We start from the raw sequence: 15,309 nt of genomic DNA, 5'->3' as shown, positions 1-15,309 counted from the left end.
CTTCACTGTGTTCGAGATTTGCCGGTTCCTAGGCATTCCCAAAGTAGCTGATAAATAGAGGATATGTTAAGATCAACTAATGGGAAATGGAAATTATCCGCGTCCTTTATAGTGGCTGGGTGACCCACTCCATTGGATTACCGCTCATATCACATTCTCCATATTCCCACGACACATTTCAGGGCACTACTATTTTAGCATCAATGGACAAATCATAGATGTCCAAGGTTCCATCCAGGCAAGTGGAGAGTATTCCATTACACTCCTGACTTGTGCCTTGTAGATGGTGGACAGGCTTTTGGGGAGGGGGGGGGGGTTCATATGGTGAGTTAATTGCCATAGGATTCCTAGCCTTTGATCTGCTCTGGTAGCCACAGAATTAATATGGCTCGTCTAGGGGCAGCATGGTGGCTCAGTGGTTAGCACTGCTGCCTCAGTCCCAGGTTCGATCCCGGCTCTTGGTCACTTTCCGTGTGCAGTTTGTACATTCTCCCCGTGTTTGCGTGGGTTTCGGCCCCACAACCCAATGATGTGCAGGATATGTGGATTGCCCCTTAATTGGGAAAAAATGAATTGGGCACTCTAAATTTGAAACAAATATATGGATAGTCTAGTTTAGTTTATGATCAATGATAACCCCCATGATGTTGGCTCTGGGGGATTCAGCAATGGTTCTGCCATTGAATGTCATGGGGCGATGGTTAGATCTCTCTTGTAGGAGGTGGTCATTGCCAAGCACTCGTGTGGCATAAATGTAACTTGTCACTTATCAGCCCAAGCCTGGATATTGTCCAGGTCTTACTGCATTTGGACATGGACAGCTTCATTACCCGAGGAGTTGCGAATGGTGCCGAACATTGCAACTGTCGGATTGTTGTTTTGCACTTGTAATGAGGACATGTTATTCCTCTCTAGAATGTAGTAAAATTAAGTCCACTATCATGAATTCAAATCACACAATCAAGTCTTTGGAGTCTGTTATTTATTCCTATTTCCAAATGGTAGGCGCGGCCGAAAAGTATGCTGCTCTAAATAGAATATTCAGCTCCACAAATCTAACTATACACATTACAAAGATGCATTGGTTCTGTTGCTGGGAATGGTTTAATGAGCAGCCTCCTAGTTGGGTATGGTTTCACAGACTGCATCAAGCTTAACACTCCCCCGCTCAAATGAACAAACTCAGCAGAGACTGTGGATTGAATAGGATATAGGACTGGGAACTGCCTGGGAACTGCCTGGGTTGTATGACTCAGATACAACAACCTCAAACAATTGTGAAACCCCTTCCCTCTGTAATTTACTTTTCTTCCCCTGGTTTCATATTATCCAGTCGTGTGTGCACAAGATGACGTGTTCTCACAAGTCCTACAATGCTACAGAATCAAACACGATGAGGTGTACAACTGTTATACAGGGCGATTCACCTTTCACACAAAATGCTGCAAATACTCAGCAAAGTCAGAAAGCATCTGTGGAGAGGGAAACAGAGTTAACGTTTCAGGTGGAAAAGTTAAATCTAGTTCTTGCTCTGCAGATGCTGCCTGACTCACTGAGCATTTTCAGATTTATTTCAGACTTCCAAGCATCCACAGGTTTTGCATTTCCGTTCACCTTTCTTGCCTCTTTTCCCGCGTGAGGAAACCGAATGTCTGCTCAATGCTCCCCCGGATCAGTGAAAAGAATTAAGGTGTGCAGGTGAAAATTCAAGTTCCACTCTGGCATGGATCCAAAGACAGCAATCTCAGCTACTCTGATATCTGCACCGAACACCATTTAGGATTGGATTGATTGTATATTCACTAACTGGCTGTGCAAGTAAAGAACCTTATTCGGCCTCACCATGTTGTGAATGCACTCACCTAGGTTTTTGAAGAATGCTGTCAGCCGTTGTGCAGTGTCTGCAACTTGCAGTTGGTATCTTGCAGCCAACGATGCCCTGGATTGTGGAGAAACTGAAATCACCACCAGCTTCTGATTCTCGGATCCCGATACCTAATTAATGAAACAGCAGTTCTCAGGAAATATACTCAGCGCTACACTGTGGGCTGCTCAAACAGTGACCACAACCGAATGTGTTCAAAGAAAAAAAAGAGTTTAATTGATTATTTGCTGAGCCATTTAACAAAAGGAGAAAATGCAAAGCTCAGAGGAAGGCAAGACAATTGACCTCAGATATCCCGAAAGAAAACAAAGGAAAACCACCAAATATTTTACTCATGTTTGTTGTCCAGTGATCTCTGCAGAACATACAAAAGGTGTGAAGAGTCAGGTCAGATTGGGGCAGGTTCAACTGCGGAGTCTCTCGTTCAGGAACAATCCAACTCTCAATGATTGAAAGAATTGAGTTTGGCAGTGGAAGCTGCTAGCACCCGAGGAACGATATACCAGATGAGCTGGCATCATGGGAGAGGGATGTGACAGAAAAGATAGTAACAGTACTAACTTAAATCACACATCTAATTTATGCAGTCCATACACTGTGGGAATTGTCAGTCACACTGATAAGAACTAGAAGTTTGAGCGTTAATGTCTATTTCTTCCGCCAGATTTAGCAACATGTGCACAATTCCATATGCAGAGGTGAAGAGTAGGTTCAGCCTTTCTTTGCTATGCTAATATTAACATTTTATTTTGCGTCAGCTGTCACTTGTAGAACTGTTGCCTCTGAATGAAAGGTTCTGGGTTCAAATCCTACTCGGGTTTTGTATTCCAGTGCAGCACTGAGGGAGAGCTTTTAGAATCATAGAATCCCCACAGTGCAGAAGGAGACCATTTAGCCCATCGAGTCTGCACTGATCCTCCAAAGGAGCACATCACCCAGGCACTCCCCCACCTCATCCCTGTAACCCCACCTAACCTTTCTGGACACTAAATGGCAATTTAGGATGGCTACTCCATCCTACCCTATTGATTACTGAAGATCTGAGTACCGTGAGAGTGCTACACTATCAGAGGCATTGTCTTTTGGATGAGGAGTTAAACCGTGGCCCCATCTGCCAGCTCAGGTGGCTATAACAGATACCATGACATTATTTTGAAGAAGAACAGGGCAGCTACCCCTGGAGTCCTAGCCATTGTTCGTCTCAAATCAACATGACAAAAAAAAAAGAGATTATCTGGTCACCTTCACGTTGTATGTGGGAGTTTTCCACGTGCAAATGGTTTGGAAAGTGCTATATATTTATATATAAAAGTTTTATATATATATATATATATATATAAAACAAAGAACAAAGAAAAGTACAGCACAGGAACAGGCCCTTCGGCCCTCCAAGCCTGCGCCGACCACGCTGCCCGTCCAAACTACAATCTTCTACACTTCCGGGGTCCGTATCCCTCTATTCCCATCCTATTCATGCATTTATCAAGATGCCCCTTAAGCATCACTATCGTCCCTGCTTCCACCACCTCCTCATGCAGCGAGTTCCAGGCACCCATTATCCTCTCTGTAAAAAAACTTGCCTCGTACATATCTCTTCCAAACCTTGCCCCTCCCACCTTAAACCTATGCCCCCCCTAGTAATTGACCCCTCTACCCTGGGGAAAATGCAAGGTTTTTTGTGCTGAAACTAGGTACAGAATCAAAGAGTGAGTTATTTATCAATGTCGTCTCCATCAAAATGAATAACTAGGATTTTAGCTAAATTACATTCCAGGGCCTTCAGTTTCCATCACCACAACGTTTGCATAGTTTAGTCGAAGATGTCAAGTGACACCATTTCAAAGCAGTGCCAATACTCACACTGCAATTAGATTTCAAATCATAGGATCATTATAACAAAGCAGGAGTCCATTCAGCTTGCCATGCCTGTGTTAGCTCGCTGCGTGTTATATAGCACTTTCCACTATCAGTGGTCAGCTCAGCGATGTACATAAATGTCGGAATTGCAGCAGCCAATTTGCACACAGCAAACTCCCACATACAACAACGTTAAGGTGGCCAGATAATCTCTTTTTTGTGATGTTGATTTGGGATGAATAGTGCCTTTCCATGCAGCCCTGCAAACATTTCCTCCTCAGATACTTATTCGATTCTCTTTTCAAAGCCACCACTGAATGTCTCCACCACAGGCAGCAAATTCCAAATCCAAACATGAAAAGTTCTTCCTCATGTCGTCATCACTTCTTTTACCATTCACATCAACTCTAGTGTCCTCCGACTCTCAACCTTTCCACAGTAGCGGTTTTCTACAGGTTCATTATAACCTTCTTACTTTTGTAGTCTCTGATTCTATATTTAAAGCCCAAGATCCCATATGCCTTTTTAATCACTTTCTCAACCAGCTTCAATACTTTGACTACAGGTAACTTTGTTCCTGTGCCGTCTCTTAGAATGGGATCATTTATTTTATTTGTTTCTCCAACCAAAATGTATGATTGCACACTTCGCTGTATTCAATTCATCTGCTGCATGTCTACCCATTCAACCAGCCTGTCTGCATCCTCGAGAAATCCACCACTACCTTCCTCACAATTTACAATACTTGCAAATTTTGTGTCACCTGCAAAATTTGGAATGGTGCCCTGTGCACCCAAGTCTAGGTCATTAATATAGAATAGGAAAAGTGGAGGTCGAATGACAACCCCTCGGGAATCTCACATTATATCCTCCTCCAGTCCAAAAAACAACAGTTCATCACTACGGTCTGTTTTCAGCCACTGACTAATTCATATCCATCCTGCCACTGGCCATTTTATTCCATGGGTTTTAATTATTTTGGAAAACTATTACATGGGACATTTTCAACACGCCTTTTAGAAAACCATGTACACCACATCAACCACGATTCCTTAATCAATCCTCTCTGTTACCTCACCAAATTAGGCAAGTCAGTGAAACACAATTCGCCCTTATGCAGACTATACTTAATTAATCCAAATTTACTGATTATTGTTAATTTTGTCTCGCATGATCATTTCTAAAAGGTTCCCCACGAAGTTTAAACTGACTGGCCTGTAGTTGCTGGGCTTATCCTTACACCATTCTTTTTGATGAAAGGTGTAACATTTGCATTCCCCCAGTCCTATGGCACCACCCCATATTTAAAGAGGATTGGAAGATTACAGTCAGTGCCTTGTCAATGTAAACTCCTACCTCCCTCACCATCTCTTGGAGCACCCTATCCAGACCTGGTGGCTAAAAGTACAGCCAGCCCCTCTAATTTAAAAAAATCATTCTTGGGATGTGGGCGTCTCTGCCTAGGCCAGCATTTATTACCATCCCTAACTGTCCTGGAGAAGGTGGTGGTGAGCTGCCTTCTTGAACTGCTGCAGTTTATGTGGTGTAGGTGCACCCACTGTGCTGTGACAGAGAGTTCCAGGATTAAAACCCAACAACAGTGAAGGAACGGCAATATATTTTCAAGTCAGGGTGGCAAGTACCTTGGAGGGCAGCTTCCGCATGGTGATGATCCCATGTGTTGCTGCCCTAGTCCTAGATGGATTTGGAAGGTGATTGTCAAGTTTCTGCAGGACTTCTTGTAGATGGTGCATAACTGTCCATTGGTGGTGGAGAGAGTGAATGTTTGTGAATGGGGTGCCAATCAAGTGGGCTCTGTTCTGGATGATGTAAAGCTTCCGGGGTGCTGTTGGAGCTGCAATCATCTAGGCAAGTGGAGAGTATTAATGATACTCTTGACTTGTGCCTTGTAGATGGTGGGCAGGCTTTGGGAGGCAGGTGATGAGTTAATTGCCACAGGATTCCTAGCTTCGGACTTTCTCTTGTGAACACGAGATTTACATGGCTCGTCCAATTGAGTTTCTGTTCAATGGTAACTGCTAGGATGTTGGTGGTGGGGGATTCGGTATTGGCAATGCCATTGAATGGCTAGATTCTCTCTTTCTGCCAATGGTCATGTCCTGGCACTTGTGTGGCATGGATGTTGTTTGCCATCCCAAGCCTGGATGTTATCCAAGGCCTGCTGCATTTTGAAATGGACTGCTTCAATATCTGAGTTGCAAATGGCACTGAACAAACCTCCACTTTATCAAGACCACCCAATATCTCCACTTTAATCATTTTTAGCCCATCCAGTATCTGAACTACCTCCTTTGGCAGAATCTTCGTCCTAGGCAAAGACATACGCCATTTACTCATTTGGTACCTCAGCCAGTCTCCTTTTTGGTCCATTATACTATTTATATACCTAGAGAAGAATTTTAGGTTCCCTTTTGGTATAAATTTGAACAACCTCGAAAAGAAATCCATTGGAAAGGCTCATAGCTGGACAATATGTTGGGAACAGTGCCACAGACTATTTGCCCCACAGAAACATAATTGAACAAAGTGGGAGTAAATTGGCAGAAAAACAAACAATAATGGGGAATGAAACTAGTTTTTGCTATCAATGCAAAACAAGTTCATAGCAATTTAACAGTCTGATTTACAACATGCTCATGTCTCATTTAATTGATTTCAATGTGCAGTGTAAAACAGACTTCCAGGTCGATAGGAGTCAGTTTTGCGATACTGGTGGAAACCAATTTCACAACAAATGGCATTTAAGAGAGTAAAACATCCCAAAGTGCTTCATATGCAAGAGGGCAACATTTAACACTGAGCCACACATGCAGACAGTAGGACAAGTCACTAAAATCTTAGTCAAAGAGTTAAGCTTTAAGAGTGTATGAAAGGAGGACAATAAGTTTAGGCCATGAATTTCAGAGCTTAATAGCAGTGCAGGAAAAAAGTCTGTGACGTGTAAGATGCCACAATTGAATGCGGCAGATTCACAGAATTCCTATAGTGCAGGAGGCCATTCAGCCAATTGAGTTTGCACCAGCTCTCCGAAAGAGCACCCCACTGCGGCCCAATCCCTGCTCTCTCACCGCATATTGATCATGGCCAACACACCTAACCTGCACATCTATGGACTGTGGGAGGAAACCAGAGACCCCGGAGGAAACGCAGACACATGGAGAACATGCAAACTCCACACAGACAATTAGCCAAGACTGTAATCAAACCCGGGTCCCTAGCGCTGCGAGGCAGCAGTGCTAACCACTGTTAGCCCCAAAATCTCCGATGTTTATAGCATTGGGGAGATTCTCGATAGGGTGGCGGTGGAGCTGGACCTTGGAGGGACTTGAAAACAAAGACAGAAGTTTAAAAACCAGGGCTTTGCTGGACTTGGGGCCCATGCAGATCAGCAAGTACAAGCATGATGGGTGAAGAGGTCAGCCAGCAGGGTATTCAAATAGTAGAGACCAGCAGTTACCAAGTCTTGGATGAAGATTTCAGTAGCAATTCAGCTGAGGCGAGGACAGAGACAGGTAATTTTACAGGTGTAAAAGTCAATGTTCCAATATTTGTCAGTCAATAGGTCGTGACTTAAGTGATATACAGTAATATTTTATTCAGTTTCTCACTTGTGCTACTGTGCGGGGCAGCACCATAGCACAAGTGGATAGCACTGTGGCTTTACAGCACCAGGGTCCCAGGTTCGATTCCCCTCTGGGTCACTGTCTGTGCAGTCTACATGTTCTTCCCGTGTCTGCGTGTGTTTCCTCCAGGTGCTCTGGTTTCCTCCCACAGTCCAAAGACGTGCAGGTTAGGTGGATTGGCCATGATATATTGCCCTTCGTGTCGAAAAAGGTTAGGAGGGGTTATTGGGATAGCGTGGAAGTGAGGGTTTGGGTGGGTTGGTGCAGACTCGATGGGCCGAATAGCCTCCTTCTGCACTGTATGTTCTATGTTCAACATCTATGACCCTCAGAAACCCAAGAAGCTCTTCCGATAAAAAGAGAGCATACAGGTTTGTATGAGAGACTGTGATGAGTGTATGTTGAACAAAACACAATGTTCATTAAGCTTTATTTAAGTTTGAACTTTGGGACTGAATTGTCACATCTTTTGAACCCTTTCTGAAACAGTTCAGTACAATCCTCAACTAGTCAACAGAAAACAGAGTGCAGAAGAAACTAGAAGTTTTACCCTCTGCATTTGTGAAACACTTTCATGGACCACTTAAAGCATCAGCATTCAGACTGCAATATCGGAGTGGTTACATCAGGCACAACATTGAAACATAGGAAGAAATTATCACTAAACATAGTGTGCCACCCTGATCTTACAGCACTATCCAATCTGACCTCAACCCATTAAAATCCTGCACCACACTCGTATCACTCTCCTTCCTGCTAAATCAGAAATTAAGTTTCTATGTACTGCACTACAAAGGTGGTTCAGTTAAATGACTAGGCCTGGAAAAATTACCACTTCAATTATACCTAGCCTGTGGCTTTCTCAGTTCATAAGGTTCTCTGCTTCTCTTATCCGAGCTTTGCAAAATCTATCCTCTACATATCCATCTTTCTGAATTCCCTTTATATTAATTCAAAACTTGGTTTATTGCCCTCTCTACATCTTTATAAAACAAAAGACATTAAACTCCCTTCACATGACCCCAAACTAATCATCGAAAATGAAGCATCTATGTCTTGTGTACACTTTGACAATTACAACAAAGCCCCGCACTGAAATATTCTGCACACCTGCTACAAGAAAGCTGTTGTCTTACTTTGTTTTGGTTCAGAACTTTGTACAATTCTTTGTGGCTTTGTTGTGTGATCAATACACTTTCTGCTGATGTGATGCAGCCACTGCAGGCCAAGCAGTCATTCAAGGTTATTTTTGCTTTTTCAAGTTTCTTGACACCTCCATCCTGAAAACGAAAACACAGCGAGGTAACAGAACAAATATGCAAAATCAACACTTTCTTCCCATCTTGTACTGCATTTAACAAGGGATCACCCGAATCAGAATAGAACATATGGAACATAGAACAGTACAGCACAGAACAGGCCCTTCGGCCATCAATGTTGTGCCGAGCCATGATCACCCTACTCAAACCCACGTATCCACCCTATAGCCGTAACCCAACAACCCCCCCCTTAACTTTACTTTTATTAGGACACTACGGGCAATTTAGCATGGCCAATCTACCTAACCCGCACATCTTTGGACTGTGGGAGGAAACCGGAGCACCCGGAGGAAACCCACGCACACAGGGGGAGGACGTGCAGACTCCACACAGACAGTGACCCAGCCGGGAATCGAACCTGGGACCCTGGAGCTGTGAAGCATTTATGCTAACCACCATGCTACCCTGCTGCCCCTAGAGTAGACAGTTAGAAACTTCCTCCCAAGCATATTCCCCCGAGTAGAAATATAAGATGCTCTATAGGTCCATTCGTTTTAAATAAAGAAAACCATTTCAGCTTTAAGAAAACATTTTTTTTTAAATAATTGCCCACATTAATTGTTCAGAGCTTGTTTTAGGTGATATCGCTCTTCCTACATTAACCTGATTTCAACTACAATAGCTGCACAAGAAACAGTAAAGAATTAGAAAGTTTTCTGTGCGTCGACATTAGCTCCACACAACTATTGCTGAACATAGCAACTTGTTGGTTTTACCTGATTCAGCTGAGTGTAACTACCATCGGCTTCAATTCGGATTATACCAGAGCTTTTCCCTGGCTTCTTTTCCACTTTCACTGGCTTCACACATTCCTGTAAAAACAAAGTAATAATAATAATAATAATCTTTAATAGTGTCACAATGAGGCTTACATTAACACTACAATGAAGCTCCTGGAAAATCCCCATAACTTTGAATTCTGATTTCAAATGGGGCAGGCTCTGCCCTCAGACTAGTTCAGAGATGTTTGGTAACACACGCATTGTGATCCTTTTGGTAGCAACAGGAGAGGCCGGACAGCAAAACTGCCCCCTGCAGGGTATATGCCTTGACCGAAGCTACAAGCAATTTCTTTTAACACTGGCAGCAAAGTTTGGTGTGAATTGATAACCGAGGAAAGTTGGGTATGAAATTCAACATGAACAGATTGCTAAACTGAACAGAAAGTCACGACAAGAACTCGGGAATCAATAACCCTGCAATTTTGGAAAGATTAAGAAAGTGCCGGCAGCGTTTATTGTGGAGCACACTAGGCAGAACCCATCTCACCAGACACACAAAAACAACTTCTTTATAACAGACTTGCATATTATAATAAATTAATTAGCACATACAGAGAAGGCACATGCAATAGAAACATAGAAACTTGAATGTGGGACCATTTTACAGCACCGTATTTTCTGTATTTTGATAGGCAGCGCAAAACGTTCATGTATAAAACACTCCGTTTCTGAAACAGCAGCGAGGCTCCTTCACAATGAGTGAATGGTCCCACTGACCCATAGGAAAACACTATCGCAGGGCATTCTTTCCAAGGGAATCCCCAGCTAATGTGCTAATTTTCTTATAGAAAGAAAAATAACACTCTGCAATGTAGTTAGTCGAAATACTGTCCCGTCACTTTACATCTACATTTGAGAACCACAAACATGCACGATATTGACAGATCAATGTTACCTCAAAGAATGAAGATACATTCAAGATAGCTGAAAATCAAACTTCTCCCCATTATTTAATACTGTACGATTACTTCCACTAACAAAACAACATTCCTCCATGAGGTACACAATGACTCATTCTTACCTGTCTGAGGCAGTTTGCACATTTTTCCAGCTTCATGGCAAAATAAATATGTCGGAAAGATCCTTCTATGAAGTAGGTGAACTTAATAATACAATGTCCTCACCCCCCCTTCAGCTGCTCTCAGCTTTTTCTTGGGTGTTACTTTCTGTCCTGCAACCCAGTTTGTGAAGGCGTGGCTAACTGGAGTATGGTATTAATCAGCTCGGGGGTGTGGCTCGTAGCACTGCGTATAAACGCTGCAGGGACGTGAGCCAACTTCCCTTACTTTGGATTTCAGTACAAAACAAAAAGGAATGCACAATTCCTTCGGTTAAATAAAGGCAACAAGCACATATCAGTGGCATAACAAGGCAAAGTTCAGGCAGGGAATGTGGGAAAACAAATATAAATTAACCACCGAATTTATTTGAGTTCCTGGCAAAGAGTATACTAACGAGAAATACGATAATGAAAAAGATCAAGGAATTATGGTTATCCAGGAGTGATTGCACGGCTGAAATTTAACCTGGGTGTCCACATAAATTGGACATTTGGAATTCTCCCTCAGTGTACCCAAACAGGTGCCGGAGTATGGTGACTGGGGGATTTTCACAGTAACTTTATTGCAGTGTCAATGTAAGCCTACTTGTGACACTAAGATTATTATTATAATAATGCAGTCAGGAAGATAAAACTCTCTATTGTAGATCACGTCACGGTATCATTTGCTACAGTGTGGAAAGAAATTTAACAATAAGAAGCCCTGAGTGCATGAGGAAGGCAATGGAGTGTTTCAGGTAAGATAACAAGGTGGTAGGAGACAGGGAAACTCAGGGAGTTGTGAATTTATACCTCTGTCAGAGGACCAATTATACAAAAAAAGATTCTAACCTGAAACCTGGTAAAGGTTTCACTAAAACACTGCTAAATGGAGACCTACACAATTCTTTAGATCTGAGTACATTTTTACAGCATCAGTTACATTAAAGTTGAACAGCTTCCATGACATTGTCTTAAACATACTGTACTTAATGGTGCATGCATAAAGGATGGTTTGATCATTTGTACACATAAGACATCCACCTTCCTTATCATAGAATTTACAGTGCAGAAGGAGGCCATTCAGCCCATCGAATCTGCACCAGCTCTTGGAAAGAGCACCCTACCCAAGGTCAACACCTCCACCCTATCCCCATAACCCAGTAACCCCACCCAACACTAAGGGCAATTTTGGACACTAAGGGCAATTTATCATGGCCAATCCATTGTGGCAGGAAAGATTCAACACATTCACACTGTCTCCAGGTCAAGAGATTTGATAGTATATATATATGACGAGATTTCAAAACTTGTGTGCACACATTTCTGAAAGAATGTCATATTTTCCTGTGCATGGTTGCTGGCATTAGCATCCTAGTGTTTCTTTTAACTATTTGTAAGTTTAAGAGAATGGAAATGGGAAAACCAGGTGATGTTCTCCCTTTAATGAATTTCTAAGTATCAGTAAAGAATCTACACTTGCTGTAACATGGTTTACTTTTTTCCATGGAGGTCAAGGCTAGAAGACAATTAATCTTTATAAAGAAAACTCTGTGTACGAAAGAAACATGCTAATGAGTGCACTTCTTACAACCAAACAGAAGTAAATATTTGTGGCAGCACAGTAGCAAAAGTGATTAGCACTGTGGCTTCACAGCGCCAGGGTCCCAGGTTCGGCCACTGTCTGTGCAGAGTCTGCACGCTCTCCCAGTGTCTGCTTGGGTTTCCTCCGGTTTCCTCCCACAAGTCCAAAGACATGCAGGTTAGGTGGATTGGCCATGATAAATTGCCCTTAATGACCAAAAAAGGTTAGGAGGGGTTATTGGGTTTCAGGGATAGGGCTTAAATGGGTCAGTGCAGACTCGATGGGCCGAATGGCCTCCTTCTGCACTGTTTCTTCTACGTAGAATTCTGTTTTCAGTACCCGATTGTGAAAATACACAATCTGGAGCAGGTGCCAGTCCAAATAATATTTACAGCTACTTTCATTTTGAAAATGTTTGATTTAAGCAGAAACTTTAACACTATTAATAGCATTTTCCTGGTGGGCCCTTTTGCATCTTGCGCCGAAAATCTCATTAGGTGCAAGTTAAGTTGTTTTGTTTTTAAAAGAGTGAACTGTTTCACAGATTCCAGAGTTGTCTCTGTTAGCTCTCCCCTTCTGGATGGTGTGGTCCTCAGCACAACTGCTCCTGGACCCAAGAGCTTCAAACCCATGCAATCGTGACAACACTGGGTATTATAGCACCTTCCAACATAAGCCAGGAACTGGTCTGGCCACTCAGCCCATCATTACCCATTTACTCTGAAAGACCCAGACATTCTCCTCTCCTGCCCTGTCTCCCCTCTCTCTCTCTCACTTCCTCCTGGCCACTCAGCCCATCATTACCCATTTACTCTGAAAGACCCAGACATTCTCCTCTCCTGCCCTGTCTCCCCTCTCTCTCTCTCACTTCCTCCTGGCCACTCAGCCCATCATTACCCATTTACTCTGAAAGACCCAGACATCCTCCTCTCCTGCCCTGTCTCCCCTGTCTCCCCTCTCTCTCGCTCTCTCTCTCACTTCCTCCTGGCCACTCAGCCCATCATTACCCATTTACTCTGAAAGACCCAGACATCCTCCTCTCCTGCCCCGTCTGCCCTGTCTCCCCTCTCTCTCACTTCCTCCCCCTCTCACTCCCTCTCGTTTGACTCCAGTTTTTCGCCTCGACTCTGCTGGAAGTTAATTGAATAAATCTATTAACAGGACTAAAGCAGCGAGTGGTCCAGGGCTCTAACCCAGGCCGGTCGGTCCCCATTAGAACCGCTTCCTTACCTGGGACGGGGTAATAAAATCATCCAAATCCGTCAGCTGCAGCACCCCGCTGAACTGCGACACCATTTTAACCATCGCCCGACAGCGCCGTACACTCGCTGCCGTAAAGTGTGCGCTGAGACTGCATCTGCGGCAGTGAGGCAAGTGAGGTCAACTCCTTCTCCAGGCCACTCTGCCCTCATTCTGCTGATTCATCCGTTCTGTTTTAATGCTGTCTCACTCCAGAAAGTAATAAAGCACCCCGTTGACACATTTAAACATGGGTTTGTGAACTGTTAACACTTTTTTTTCATAAAGCGAATTTATTTCCAATTAAAGCTGTGAAAAAGTGCAATTACCACTGCTAAAATTTTCATAATTTTTTTTAATTTATTTTGTAACCCTTGATGTGCAGCAGAATGGTTACTGCAGGAATAAGCACATTCTGACAAACAGTGTAATTGCTTACCACTTGTTAATTCCCAAAGCAGAGATTAGCAAATTTCCATCATAGAATCCCTACAGTGCAGAAAGAGGCCATTCGGCCCATCAAGTCTGCACCAACCCTCCAAAAGAGCACCTACCTAGGCCCACTCCTCCACATCTGTGGACAGTAAGGGGCAATTTAGCATGACTAATCCTCCTAACCAGCACAGCTTTGGACTGTGGGAGAAAACTGGAGCAGGCGGAGGAAACCCAAACAGATGATTTGTGGGGGGGGGGGGGGGGGGGGGGCGGTGGTGAGAGTGCAAACACCATGCAGGCAGTCACCCAAGGCCAGAATGGAACTTGGGTCTCTGGCACTGAGGCAGCAGTGCTAACTACCGTGCCACATCCAATAGGATTCTAAAATCTCTCCATTGCAGAACTTCTGATTTATCAAATAATTCCAGTGTCTTTGTTTCCACTGCTTTAGAAGTCTAGTCCACAGGGGCAGCTGAATGGATAGGGTTCAGTCAGTATATGGACTTGCTACAGTCAGTGGGAATGCTGAACTGTAGCTTGATAACATGGACAGTCATAGAATTGTTCTGTGCAGAAGGCAGCCATTTAAACTGCCTCCACCACACCCTCAGGTAGTCCATTCTAAACTCTAATCACTCATTACATAAACAATTTTCTACTCCTTTCACTCTTGTTTCTTTTACTAATTATTTTAAATCTATGCCCTCTTCTTCTTGATCCTTCCATGAGTGGGAACAGTTTCTTCCTATCTTCAAACACCTCATGATTTTGGATGACTCTGTCAAATCTCTCAACCTTCTTTACGCCAAACAAACCAATCCTAACTTTTCCATCCTATCTTTATAACTGAAGTTCATCATCCCTGGAACCATTCTCAGGAATCATTTGCACATTCTCTTTACATCCTTCCTAAAGCGCAGTTCCCACAACTGGATGCAATACTCCAGCTGAGGTTGAACTAGTGACCTCCTTGTACTCTCTGTCCTTATTAATAAAACTCAGGATATTGCATGCTTTTATTAACTGCTCTCTCAACTGTCCTGTCACTATCAATGACTTATACATATATACACCCAGGTCCATCTCTGCTCCTGCACCCGCCTCAGAATTTTACCTTTTGATTTATATTGTTTCTCCATGCTCTTTCTTACATAATTAATCAATTTTCAATAGGGGCTGGTTTAGCTCACCAGGCTAAATCGCTGGCTTTTAAAGCAGACCAAGCAGGCCAGCAGCACGGTTTGATTCCCGTACCAGCCTCCCCGGACAGGCGCCGGAATGTGGCGACTAGGGGCTTTTCACAGTAACTTAATTGAACCCTACTCGTAACAATAAGCGATTTTCATTTTTCATTTCATTTTCAATTTATATTTCTCTGCATTGAACTCCATCTGCCACCTGTCTGCCCACCCACCAACATGTCTATGTCTTGAAGTTCTACACTATTCTCCTGTGTTTACAGTGCTTCCAAGCAATTGTATCACCTGAAAACTTTGAAATTGTGCCCTGTCCACCAAGGTCTAG

The 15,309-nt window shown here is 43.3% G+C and overlaps 1 protein-coding gene across 2 annotated transcripts in view; it reads right to left on the bottom strand.

Moving 5' to 3' along the window:
- Positions 1 to 13,485, bottom strand: part of narfl (nuclear prelamin A recognition factor-like) — a 31,460-nt gene extending 17,975 nt beyond the window's left edge. Inside the window, exons 1-4 of one of the 2 annotated variants that reach the window (XM_038820080.1) lie at positions 13,342 to 13,485; positions 9,422 to 9,517; positions 8,523 to 8,666; positions 1,863 to 1,995 (exon numbers count right to left, since the gene is read on the bottom strand). In XM_038820080.1, the coding sequence (XP_038676008.1) occupies positions 1,863 to 1,995; positions 8,523 to 8,666; positions 9,422 to 9,517; positions 13,342 to 13,416 (448 nt within the window). In that variant the 5' untranslated portion in view covers positions 13,417 to 13,485. Of the gene's footprint in view, positions 1 to 1,862; positions 1,996 to 8,522; positions 8,667 to 9,421; positions 9,518 to 10,508; positions 10,615 to 13,341 lie in introns of those variants that run through there. The other variant, XM_038820081.1, reaches the window with a different exon arrangement.
- Positions 13,486 to 15,309: the final 1,824 nt, after the last annotated feature.

Source organism: Scyliorhinus canicula, chromosome 15, assembly GCF_902713615.1.
Source record: "Scyliorhinus canicula chromosome 15, sScyCan1.1, whole genome shotgun sequence".
NCBI lineage: Eukaryota > Metazoa > Chordata > Chondrichthyes > Carcharhiniformes > Scyliorhinidae > Scyliorhinus > Scyliorhinus canicula.
The sequence above is the reverse complement of the archived record's forward strand: the minus strand, read 5'-3'. Positions and strand labels throughout refer to the sequence as shown.